Source organism: Diadema antillarum, unplaced genomic scaffold (assembly GCF_040938485.1).
Source record: "Diadema antillarum isolate AM-2024a unplaced genomic scaffold, OU_Dant_1.0 scf00000040, whole genome shotgun sequence".
NCBI lineage: Eukaryota > Metazoa > Echinodermata > Echinoidea > Diadematoida > Diadematidae > Diadema > Diadema antillarum.
Genome location: NW_027270929.1, coordinates 1,475,024 through 1,488,530, shown reverse-complemented (window position 1 = coordinate 1,488,530; position 13,507 = coordinate 1,475,024). Strand labels below are relative to the sequence as shown.

General features: G+C 41.0%; 1 protein-coding gene across 1 annotated transcript; it reads right to left on the bottom strand.

Annotated features, from left to right (window-relative positions):
* Window positions 1-1,142: 1,142 nt before the first annotated feature.
* Window positions 1,143-12,250, bottom strand: LOC139711381 (required for meiotic nuclear division protein 1 homolog). Its single transcript, XM_071623271.1, has 9 exons — window positions 12,026-12,250; window positions 10,777-10,888; window positions 9,852-9,979; window positions 9,411-9,511; window positions 8,371-8,477; window positions 7,554-7,618; window positions 6,520-6,717; window positions 5,532-5,648; window positions 1,143-1,253 (listed from the first exon to the last, which is right to left on the bottom strand). Exons 1-9 carry the CDS (start codon window positions 12,248-12,250, stop codon window positions 1,179-1,181), a joined length of 1,128 nt encoding a protein of 375 aa, XP_071479372.1. The 3' UTR covers window positions 1,143-1,178.
* Window positions 12,251-13,507: the final 1,257 nt, after the last annotated feature.

Here is a 13,507-nt window from a genome sequence, read left to right as displayed (position 1 = left end):
GCAAATGATTAAAATATTTGAAAAAAATATTCAGTTATTATCAGTAACGCTTTCTGTATAAAAGTCACATACCATAATGTAATGGAAGACAGGGCATATGGCACACGGCTCTCTAAGATTTAACAAAACACATCTCTTGTCTCTACATATACCTCAGCCTCATCCTGTTAATCCTGTGCAATCACTGTCAATGATACTTGTCAGTTTCAGGTCATTGGGCAAAGATGATGTAATCTTCTTCTTCACGCGATACATCCATGTGGCATGACCTCTGACCTCAGTGGATGAACGTCAGCAAAAGAAAACTAAGAAAGGCAGCATAATGTTTCACTGTACACAGTGGTAAATCTATGGTTGGGCTTCTACTTCATACAAACTGTATCGGTGAGACAGAGATACCCAAACAAGACACATCCAGATCGATGGAATCCTCTCTCCCATTTACTCCAGTATTGCAGTACAGTAGTAGCAAGCACTTCTACTCCATAGCTGTCACAAAATGAGTGATGTAGGGACACGAAACATGTAAACTGCAATCATATTAATACTGTTTCTCTTTCTATCTCCCTATCTCTCTTTCTCAGATGCACTCACACACCCTCTCTCTCTTACCTATGAGTAGAATCTTAAACCTCTCTAGCATGACTATCAACAGAACATGCATTAACGGTAGATAGTTACATGTAAATATGAGTTCTGGAACTTTTGCACAAGAAACATAGATGACCATGCAGACAATTTATAGTCTCAAATGGTAAAATTTCTTTACAAAATCCCATGCGAAACACACATTGCGACTAGATGAGAGTCACGTTATCAGAGAGCTGACGTAAGACGCACGTCCCAACTGAAATAATTCATGACTCAAATATACACGTACTCCTCTGGAGTGTAAGTGAATACACATAGTAGGTAGAGGTATACAGCAGGCACAGAATTTAACCATAACCCTCAAATCACTAGAATATTTACCCAGTCCATGACTAAACCAAAGATTGCAAAGATGATTTTGCACAGAGGAGATCAGCAGCTAGCTAACCTAGCACCAAACACTGTATATGTTTTCATCCTCCCCCTAAACATCAGTCCCGCTCAATCGGACCGCTGTCGGTATACACTGCTCTCGTCCACAGGTAATGTTTCGGGTCGTGAGGAATGTTACCATGGGTGCAAAGTGGTCATGAGCCGCTCTCCCCCGCTGGTTCTTCATCCGTGTGATACACCCTGATGTAGTGGATGATTTCAAACAGGACCTAAATGGGATGAAAGACATATTTAATGCACAGGTGAATTCCCCTTGGCAGTTGGGAGTGCTCATGGGAAACAGAATGATATTTATACTGCATACATAAGTATATATCCAGTTTTACAGTATTTGTGACATTTTCATCACTGCCATTTACATGTATTTCTACTGAGAGAGAAAAAGAAAGAAAGAAAAAGAAATAAAAAGAAAAGAAAGATGTCTGATTTCATAGCAGCTGCTCTATACGACAATGCATACCTGAAGACTTAACACCTATGTTTTGTGGTGTAATATATTAATCAAATGATTTTCTCTCTCAAAGACACTACAGCTTTATTGTCATAACTAGCAGCACCCGTGGAAATCCACGGGTCTGAGGGGTTTTATTTTTTTCTCATCGTACGATTTTGCACATGTTTATTGAAGAAATAAAAAGAAAAATTTTCTCATTCTTTCGTTAATTGTGCTGTCTTCTAAATGACCGCCCTTCCCAGAAATTTAATATTCCATTTTTGTAGTATGTGCCCGGCTATCCGGTCCATTGGTAGGGATCATTCCCGCCACTACTTGCTTTTATTATAGAACTTGAGTTTCGAGGGGTTATTTGCACCCGTTGAAGTCAAACAGTTGTCTTGTTTTCCCTCACTCCTCCCCCCCCCCCCCCCCCCACGCACACACACATTTCCACCTCCGCAGGGCAAAAAACAAAAACATTCAGGGAAAATTACCAAAAACGCAAATGAGATTCCCCGAAATTTCTGCCCACAGATCATTCCCGTCGAAACGGGGAGATATTAACACTATGACTTTGATATCAAGTACCCCCTGCTCTTGCATCCATGCAGGCACTCGCGGGCTGGTCTCAAGGCCTCGTTTTTTTTTTTTTTTGTATTTCTTTTCCCCACGTCATGAGAGAAAAATAAAATATGTTCATCTTTATTTACTGCCTCTTTGTTTTTAGTCACCAAATCTTGGCTTGATATATCATAGAACCATCTGTTCATCTGCTTCAGACTGTACATTATCATAATTAATATTAGGCCTACAATTTGCTCTTATTATTGTTATTATTATTATAATTATCATATTATCATCATTGTTATTTGGGGAGGGGGAGATCATAGTCATCAGGTTTAATAGGCACCCGTGGGAGTAAAGTACTGGACGTCTCACGAAATCGTATTTTTTTTTTGTCCAATATTTTCCCATGTTATGGGAGAATTAAGAAGAATATAATTATATTCGTCTTCATTTGCTCCCTCTTTTTTTTTTTTTTTATCACCAAAACTTGGTTTGATAGACCATAGAACCACACATTTTATTTCCACTTGTAATTTTAAAAATAGGCGGTCGTCAAAGCGAGGTTTTCCCCTACGTCCGCTCATCTTATGAATATGTATGTTTACAGCAGCTAGCTCTGCAGTAGACGAATGGACATAGCTGCGCGTGTAATCTGATATGGAAGGGCACGATCGGCAAATATATTTAGCCGTCCTAAACAGTCTGCGTACAATGATACCCGATTTGAGAGCAAACGGCGAGCAAACTAAATGACGTACCTGAGCTGCATAGTACAGTTGTGTAAAATACAATTAAATAATAACGTTCGTTGTTTTCATTTGGGGACGCCAATGGCGAACTGTACGTAAATGCCCTTGTAGTCCATGTCACGCGCACGCAGATGTAGTGCTTCGATCGTGTAACCATCGTCAATACATACACGTAACAGGCGGAGGCAAAGGTACATCACAGAACTCTACACACAGTGCAGAGTGTGTAGAGTTCTGTGAGGTACATTGTGTGTGTGTGTGTGTGTGTGTGTGTGTGTGTGTGCGTGCGCGTCCGCCGGAAGATGTCAGAGATTTCGCTGCATCCATTATCTTTAGTATCCCCACTGTTTCAGCAAGCTAAAAGATGGACGGTCGAGAAAGCAGGAGTCCAGCGCAGGATTGGTGAATATTAAAACGCTCGGCTCTTTCGTCACGCACAAAAATGCATTATGCATCTATCTAATTAATTTTTCTTTTTCGTCCTCGACGTCGACACGGAGGCTGAGCGGGGACGAAACCCGCGCCATTCGATGCAGGATACTCTCCTGCGGCCGACGGCACCGGTCGCAGCTGCTCGGAGCCGACGGCTCGGGAGGAGATAGAGAAACCAGCAACGCCGGAATAAAACAGGAAATACATAAGGCCGCGACAACAACAACAACTTCGAGTATTATAGTATAGGATAGCATTCAAACATCATCAATAACATTTTCCGTGCCATCATATCAATGATTGGATGCATTTCAAGACACACCTTTTTTTTTCTACTCCCTATCAAACATTTTTTATCTTCCTATCCTAAAGTTTATCTGGAACATGCACTGAGAAATCAACTTCAGCATCCAGCACAGGTTCCCTTGGGCACATAAGGACAAAAGAGTATTTCCCGGAAAAACTTAAGAGTCCAAAAATTGTCTTTCGCAATGATAAAAAACAACAATAATTACATTAACACATAAACACATTGGTTTATGGAATTCTCATCCACATTCTAGTAATCTTGTTTTATCGACAAGAAAGACAGCTCCATCATAAACACTGCAAGAATCAAGAAAAAAAAATTGAAATGTTGAAAAACAAGAGACCCGCGGGTCTAGCGCTCACCTGAGTATCGCAAGTTCACCTTTCACGCAGTCACTAATCTAAATTATTCACAGCTCTACCAAAATTTGACCACGCATTCTCAAGTAGAAGATGAAAATGTACAATAAGGGCCCAAATTTTTAAAGATTCCTTAATTTGGGGAATTGGGGGCCCCCTGGGGCCCTCTGGGTGGGGCATGGTGCCCATTTTGATAAATTGAGATCCTGACCCCCTAAGGATGCTACCTGCCAAGTTTGACGAAAATCTATCATGAGGTTTTCAGGAAGAAGATGACAATGTACGATTCAGGCCCCCATTTGGACCTTCCTAACCAACCCCCCCCCCCCCCCCCCCCCACCCCTGCCCCCAAGAGGGGCACCCCTGGATCTCCTATGAACAAACTCGAAACTACAGTCATTAATGTACTCACTCATAGTATTATCTTAGCTGTATAACTTCTGATTCTAGAGAAAATTTTTAACGATTCCTTCATTTGGGGGGTTTGGGCCCCCTGGGGGCCCCCTGGGTGGGACATGGTGCCCATTTTAACAAATTGAGATCCTAACCCCTTAGGGATGCTACCTGCCAAGTTTGGTGAAAATGGGTCATGGGGTTCTAAAAAAGAAGATAAAAATGTACAATTTAGGCCCCATTAGGACCCCTCCTCACCTCCCTCCCCTGGGTCCCAAGGGGGGCACCCCTGATTCTGCCATGAACAAACTTGAAACTGCAGTCATCAATGTACTAACTCATAGTATTAACTTAGCTCCATCACTTCTGGTTCTAGAGAAGAAGATTTTTAAAGATTCCTTAATTTTGGGGGATTTGGGCCCCCTGGGGGTCCCCTGGGGGCCCCCTGGGTGGGGCATGGTGCCCATTTTAACAAATTGAGTTCCTAACCCCCTAGGGATGCTACCTGCCAAGTTTGGTGAAAATGGGTCATGGGGTTCTCAAGAAGAAGATGAAAATGTACAATTTAGGCCCCATTAGAACCCCTCCCCACCCCCCTCCCCTGGGTCCCAAGGGGGGCATCCCTGATTCTGCCATGAACAAACTTGAAACTACAGTCATCAATGAACTAACTCATAGTATTAACTTAGCTCTATCACTTCTGGTTCTAGAGAAGAAGATTTTTAAAGATTCCTTAATTTTGGGGGGTTTGGGCCCCCCTGGGGGTCCCCTGGGTGGGTCATGGTACCCATTTTAACAACTTGAGTTCCTAACCCCCTAGGGATGCTACCTGCCAAGTTTGATGAAAATCGGTCTTGGGGTTTTCAAGAAGAAGATGAAAATGTAAAAAGTTTACGCACGACGCACGACGGACGACGGACGACGGACGACGGACGACGGACGACGGACGACGGATGACGCACGACGGACGCCGGACGAAGGGCGATCGCAATAGCTCACTTGAGCCTTTGGCTCAGGTGAGCTAAAAAGCAAATATCTTGTTTCTTTGACATGAGATGCTGCTAAAAGATTTCTGCCATGTGCTGTGCTGGCATAATGTCTAAATGTGAAACAGGCATCTACAACATGAAATCTCATAGAAGTATTAACATGAGTGGGCAAAACTTATGGCTTCAGACATTGTGACAGCATAACTCCTCTCCCTGCATCATTCCCGTTGCCTAGCAACCAGCACTACTCACCTCCACCATGATGAGGACAATGATCATCCACTCCAGCCGGTGGGAGTGCTTCTCCTCCAGGTGGGTCCGCATGAGCTCCACCAGCTCCGTGCAGTGGTTGAGCTTCTCGTTCATGACCTGGATGGACCGGGGAGGGCAACACAAGGGAATGAAGACTGAAGATTGATTCTATAATTCTTCTGGCCTGTTCACAAGATGACCATGGTTATGATCTCTGCCCCCACCCAGTATTATTTAGGGTACACATAGATGTTTCTTCCCTCCATTTGAATACATCCCCTCCCCCTCCCCCCAATCCCTGGACTGCCAAAACTTCTGGACCCCCTGAATCGTGACAACACTCCTTTTTCTACACGGTCTGTATCTAAAACACATGAGCAAAGGTTTGCTACAAGGGAATCTGCCGTTATTTTTTCCTTTTCTTTGTGGAAATATCCTTCTGCAGGTACCTACCCAAGTTTAACAGGCACAGGTGATCTGAGGACACAATGCCTTCAACACTCTTGCTGTAGAAGCAGTGGGAATAGAATCTATAGGGGTGTTCGAGCGCTCTCCTAAAGCAAACTGTAATGTACCGTACCTGTGTCAGAGGAGCTCTCGAATGCTCTTAAAGTGTATTGTACCATACTGTACTGAGCCAAAAGTGGACCACTTCCAGGTGTGTTCCAAAAGGGTACCAAAAGCGTACCAAAAGTTCGCATGTGAGAATGCGCGTATCATGCGCCTACGTCATAATGGAAAGACATCATTCTCTTTGTTCGGGACATCTGTAAGTAGTTCAAGCGTGCCAGGAGATTGACCCTTTTGCTACAAAATGTGTGACCTCTTCTAAAAATAACTCATGAGGTACGCTTTCTCAATAGAGTGCTCGAACGCTCCAAAACTGGCACAGTACGATACACTTTAGTTTAGTTCATTTTGGTTCGCTTTATAGCGCTCAAACGCACCCTTTACAATATAAGAAACTGAGTTAGCCTAGTATGCTCACATTGGTCCTCCGGGAGATGCTGAGGAACTGACACATCTTGTTGTACACCATCTCCAGCTCCTCCCGGTCCCAGTAGAAGTCCGGCGAGATGAGGAGGTCTGAGGAGAGGTTGATACGGTGGCGGAGGGCAAAGAGCTCTCCAGTCTTCTTCATCACCTCCTCCCTGGACAGCTTCACTCCTTTGCCCAGCTTCATGTTCTGGCAACCAATTAAAAAAAAAGGACAAATCACAGAGCCATGATGACATGTTACACATCTGATCCTCTTTTTATTTTTTGACAATTCTTCAAATGAGAACGGCCTGAGAACGTGGTGAAGGTAATTCAATATGTGAACTGTCACGACACTATCCTGATACAGTCAGAAAAATCAAAGCTAGGAAAACAGCAAAATATGTGGCTTGGCTTAATAAAAAAAAATTTTTTAAAGGGATTTCATACTTACATAAAAATTCCAGTTTTACAACTTCACTGTCACCTGTCTGAATTTCAGTCTCAAAATATTTTGAGATTTGACATTGTGGTTTTCAAGAATCATTATAACTGTGATGAGCTGAAATGACCCACAGCATATGAAGGCATAAAATCAGTCATGAGTTAACTCATCAAGCAGCACAATCTGTCAAGACAATTGAAAGTGACATATTAAGAGAGATAGATACTGTAAAAGTGGATATTTTCGCGCGACTAATTTTTCGCGCTTGGCTGGGTAAGAAGAGTTTCGCGTGTTTTTAATTCCGTGGAATAAAGACATCACTCATCAGCTACTGGAACATACGACACGCAAAAATATTCGCGAGTTTTTATTTTCGCGCTAGCTTCTGGTTGCGCGAAATGTGCGAAAATTTCAACACCGCGAAAATTTCCACTTTTACAGTAGAGAGTGTGTGTGTGTGTGTGTGTGTGTGTGTGTGTGTGTGTGTGACAGAGATGGAAAGTCAGTGAGGGAATGGGCAAAGGAGAAAAAACAGAACAAGTAAAAAAGAAAATGATGAAGAAAAAATGAATTTGAGTGCAATGCATTTAGATACTTGCCTCTGGTATGTTCTCAATTGATGCTACAAATTTGTCCAGTGCATATTCCCAAATTGCCAATTTCACTGCATTTGAAGACAGAAGCAAAGATAAATTCTGATAATTCGACAAAATATTTTGCAGACTTCAGACAACATATCAATACATTGATAAATGGTTACTGATGGATCATAAGCCATTTGTATTTTCATGACAGAAAGTTCAGATCAATTTTACTACTTTGTCTGGACACAACCTAAGTAAGGTTTGGTTTGAAAGACACTGCCATAGGTAGCTGAAAATGTGAATAGTTTGAACAAGGCTTAACATGACAATTTCAGTCAGCAAGGGGAAGAAAAAAATAGGGAGGCTGAAAAAATGATAAAACATGTATACACATAGTTGATTTATATGTTTGTTATTCTTGCGAGTTGTAAAGTGCTTCGAAACATTTTGGTCATAGGTACTACATAAGTTATTCAAATCACTAATATTGGTTCCATGACATTTGCTCCTGCAACAGTTGCTCCATTGAAATAATATACCTGCTCAGCCAAACATAAATTCTACCCACAAACATAACCCTAACCTTAATCATAATCCTCACATCACACTAAACCTAAAACCCTATCACAACCCTAACCTTAATCCTACATCCTTGAAGAAAATAATACTGGAGCAAACGTTTGTCACAGGAGCAAATGTTGTGTCATTATATTCAAAATGATAAATGCACCATATATCATACCCATCTTCATTTTTTCATTTTTCATTTGATTGAGTACACAAATGAAGCAGGCAGTTCATTGAATTAATTTGAACAGGAGAGGTCACAGACCTGAGAGCGTCATAGCATTTGAGAAGGCAAACTTTTCCAACGCCGTTTCGTTCTGTGACCTTGAAGCATCCAGCATTATCTTGCTCTTTATCAGGTTGGTCTTCTGTCTTCATAAAAACAATGTCACACAGAGAGAATTAGTGAGAGAGACAGAGAGAAAAGTTAATAACAATGATTGCTATATACCCCATACACACTATGTGTGGATGGGGGTATAATAACAAAGAAACATATGGTAACTGCATAAAAGAGTTGCTCTTTCATGATAAAAAATGCCTCACATCATTTTTTACTTGACCAACGTTTGTACATAGAGCTATGAATAACCTTGTTACACTTTGAGTAAAGAAATATATGTTGAGCATGATGCACTTGAAAATATTGCACAACAGTTTTGTCCACAGATTACAAAGCATATTCTTGACCAATATATTCAAGATCCAGTTCATTCTGTTTACTGACTCCCTTCTCTATTTGACACGTCCATGCTTGGGTTGATGACTCAACTTTTTATGTAGTCAATGCTATAGACCAAATGACTACCAAATGACATTCCATTCAATCTTTTAATTGCACACAAGGTTACATAAATACATGTTTCCTGACAATTCTTATTGATGGACAATGTGTCGCTTGAGGATATCAAAGACGTCCCTTCAAAATCTCGGACAATTTGTGACTGCCCTATTCTATGCTCCAGTCTTTACCCTCCTATTTGGTGACAAATCTTCCAACTTTCACCTTTCCCATTTTGATTCCTCCTCTCCTTGAAGTGTGTGAATATATCAACTCATCTGGCTCTCTGTTCCTCCCCCTCCCCAGACCCTCAATGACATTCCTCCTCCTACCAATGTCAAATAGCTAAACCTCCCAGGCAACTTCGTTGCTGCTTTTAAAAAATGTATACTAGTACCCTCTACTGCTCGTTACTATTGCCTGCACTGTTCAGGGCAGATTATGTACTGTCTTTGACACATGTGCCATTTAATCCCACAGGGACATTTGAGACTTCACTACACAGAAAAATGGAAGGTGCTCACTCATGGTAGCTGTAAGTCATCTGCTCATTCTCCCAGTTAACGAGGGCCACTTCGTAAGGTTGATGCTGGTGTCTCCCCAATATTCGCATCACTTCCTTTATCTGAAAAAAATTGTAACAAAACGAACAAATAAATTTAATAGAGCAATGTAGAGGTCTTTGGGTACACAGTACGGTCTCTATTCACTGGTAATGATTCCTGTTTTACCACTTTATGCAGAAAAGTAGACATGTTGATGGTATGACACATCATCATGTGCAGAATTTTGAACAGCTATGGTTAAATTGCAGTACCATTTAGGTAGCATGTTCATAGCATGATCTCATCCTAGCATGCAATCAAGGTATAAGCTAAATTGTCCAACCTTCTTTTTTTCTTGTGAATAGCATCTTGGTGTTTATTTTAATACCAATGCCCGCAAATGAGGACCTCCAGACTTACCACAGGGTCAGGAACATTCCAGAACACAACAGAACCCTCCCGGAAAAAGAACATCTCGCCTGGTTCAATGACCTCCCTGCTCTCGTAGAACTCATCTGACAGCTGTATGTGGAGGACGTCATGGGCATCTGATAGAGAAAGCGATGATACAGATGATCAAGTTTCCCCTCTAAGAAAAAGGTGTGTGCAATGACATTGCATCAATGCATATAAAACTTGTGCATTGTAAGTCAGAAAGTCCTTTGCTGCACCTCAAGGAAGTATGACAGGAGTTTTTTCACTAATCGTACTTTTCAAACAAAATTTTTGTGATGAGAATTTTAGATTATTCCCCTATAGCTGAGTGCAGGTAATAAGATGTCTGTTGAGTGTCAATCTACCCACATAGGGCACTTTTTCTGTTTCATTTTAGAGGGTCTACACAAGCTAATGTATATGCATTTTTGCCTGTATATCTACTTACAGGTAAATCCAAAGTATGTTAAGGTGGAAGACTTACCAATGTGCGAGACACCACAAACCCAGCATTTCCATGCAGTTCCATGACATTTGCCTCTGCGACAACCGCTCCCATGAAATACAACTTTACACGCTGGGCGAAACATAAATTCAACCCACAAACATAACCCTGATCCTAATCCTAATCCTCATATCAAGCTAAGCTTTAAACCCTATCACAACCCTAACCCTAAGACCTTGGAGAAAATAAGACCGGAGCAATTGCTGCAGAAGCAAATGCTGTGTCACCTTTCTATACACAGTTAAGCTCACATATTAAGAGAAAGTTGAATCCAAAGGAATCGGAGCAAATCCTTTGACTTTATAATACAATTAACACACACTTGTATCAATCAAGGGTACAATTTTCATTTGACTGAGCAAATTTTTTGACTTGTGCAAGGTTGACTGCATGTTACTCAATTACCTTGAGGCATTTCAACTGTGCAAAACTTGTTTCCCTGCAGCTGTAGGTCAAAACTTAGATGTTCTATGTTGTATTCCTCAGCAGTGGAGAAGGCAGTGCACAGGTAGGCATCCTGGAAACAAGGCAAGCATGACAGCATGAATCAAAGTGGAATCAGATCCACATATGACCTTTTGCTACAACATTATGATCGCATCATAATGCTTTGGTGGATATGTCTTGCCACTTCACTATCATGATAAAGCCTTTAATATGAAAACGTCAAAGTTACACATATTGCAAATACAGACAATTTTACTTTGCAAAAGCAGATTTCATATTTATTGAAAAGATATGCCCACAAGAGTTGAAAAGTCAGACAATATGTGTTTGTTTTCAATGAAGCATATTAAAATGGTGATTTGATATAACACACTGTGTATGAATGCTTAATTTTCTCAAGACACATGCTTGACTCAAACTGTACCTACATGTACCTGCATTTTTTAATTATTTTTCTTTTTTTTGGTGGCTGGCCTTTTTTCCCACTGTTACCATGGTAAGTTGTTGGTAATAAAGTGTAAAATGTAAAAATCTGGAAATCTGTGCTCAGCACACCATGTCAGGATTTCACGGTGATCAATTATGAAAATAGATGTCCGGGTCTTCTGGTATGTTTCCCTTTTCTCTCAAACTGAATGAACTATGAACAATGAACAATGAACAATGCACACCGCACTGCACCGCACGCCCTTCGCACAATTACTTCCCACTCAGTGAGTGGCAAGATTTTCTTTATGTATCTCTTCGTTGAGCCCATTGCACAATTACCCCCCACTCAGTGAGTGGCAAGATTTTCTTTATGTATCTCTTTACCTGGGACCATCATCCTCGTCAAGCTTAGCTTATGATGATGGTCCCCTGCATTTCATTTTTATCATTTCCTATTGCTTCCTTTCATATATGATATTCGTTCTTGAAAAAAAAAAAAAAGAAAATGTATGTAAGATCCAAACGTAACGAATATTAGCTGTGTAAATGACTATGTAAGTATCTTGTTGATTTGTTGATTTGTATTGATTTTGAAATGCACAAATAAAAACTGAACTGAACTGAACTATCCAAAGAGCTGAAAAAAAATCATCAAAATCTGTTTAAAAAAAATTGACCTCACTTGCCCAGTGCATCCAAACAAGAGCTTAGCACCTGTTGAAAGAACAATAATAAAACAAAAACAAATCAAAACACATGGGGGAATAAGTGTGCACACCTTTGCGACTCCATCAATAAACCGGGACGGCTTCTTGGTCCTCGGCCTCGGCACCTTAGACACCTTCTTGCCACTCCTGTCTGGCCTCAGCTTGTTGCTTGGCGACGGCACCGTGCTCCTGAAGACGACCGGCTTCTCCAGCCAAGCATCTGATGACTTTAACCTCTTGGCAAGTGCTGCAATCCTCGATGTTCCCTCACCACCAGTCCAAGACGATAGCCTCATATTTCCAGAATGATTTACCGGCCAGTTCCTCGGAGGAAATGAGCACCTCCTACCAGTACTGGCGAGTAATAAAGCACAGCTGCGGGATGGTTTCACATTTTGGGTGAAACTGCAATGTGACGCAAAGAGCCTGCCAGGTCCAAGTCTCACAACATGTTTGAGAATACTGCAGCAAATCTGGGGTGAGCTCATCCATAATAGCCTCTGCTGCAGTGCTGGCTGCATACTTGATCTCTGATATGACTCCAACAATCCTCTGATTAAACTTCAAGATGGTATTTTTCCTGCATGTTTGCAACACAGAGAAAGAGAGGTGGTCGGCATGTAGACATCCACATCATTTAGATCTCTAGACATGTATTATCAAAGATAATTATCTGCCTTATTTGCATCACAAAGGGATCTCCAAACCTAACCCACCAAAGGCCACTGTAGCGGTATACAGTGTGAAATGGGGTCACTGGTGCAGTACTTTCTTTAACCCGGTTCGACGGTGTGATTTTGCTACAACGCGCATTTCCCATAGACACTTGCCCGAGTATACTCGCGACTCATATCCTCAATGGGTTAAAAAGGGGAAAACCACAAGTACATGTACTCGACTACTCCTTTTGTCAGCCGGTCTCTCAGAGTATCTCGATCCTGATACACTTTCTTTATTCTTTAATCAGTTTGTTGTGACGTTACTTCACTACTACTATAACACAAGGCCTATTCTTGAGCTATAAATTTTACCCAGACAGGGTTGGGATATCCTCAGGTACCATATATATACACTGCTCAGCAGGTAAGAAAAATATTTTTTTTTAAATTGTAATTGTATGTCATTGTATTAATTCAAGTCAATCTAACAAAAAAAAAATGCAAAATATAGATAAATTTATATCACAAAATTAATCTCATTTTGCACAATTAAGCCTCAGAATCTTTTGACTGTATTTTAAGTTCAGCCTTTTCCATTTTTGTCATTCAGCTGTAAACAAAACAATAAACGAAAAAAAGGAGGCCTAAAAAGGCTAATCAATGCTTAACTGCCCGGCCCCTTGGCTTACTGAATTTCCTGGCTTGCTCTCTTATCAAATTCAGACTGAGTTCCTTCTTCAGGCTTCAGCTGTTCTTGCAAAATTTCAATCGACAAAAAGCCACGGTTTTAAGGAAAAAATTCCAGGCTCCTTCTCCTTCATGCTTGAGACATCATGAGAATTCCAATGGATGCAACGATTGGAAGGTAACTACACGATCAAAAGAAAAGCTGAC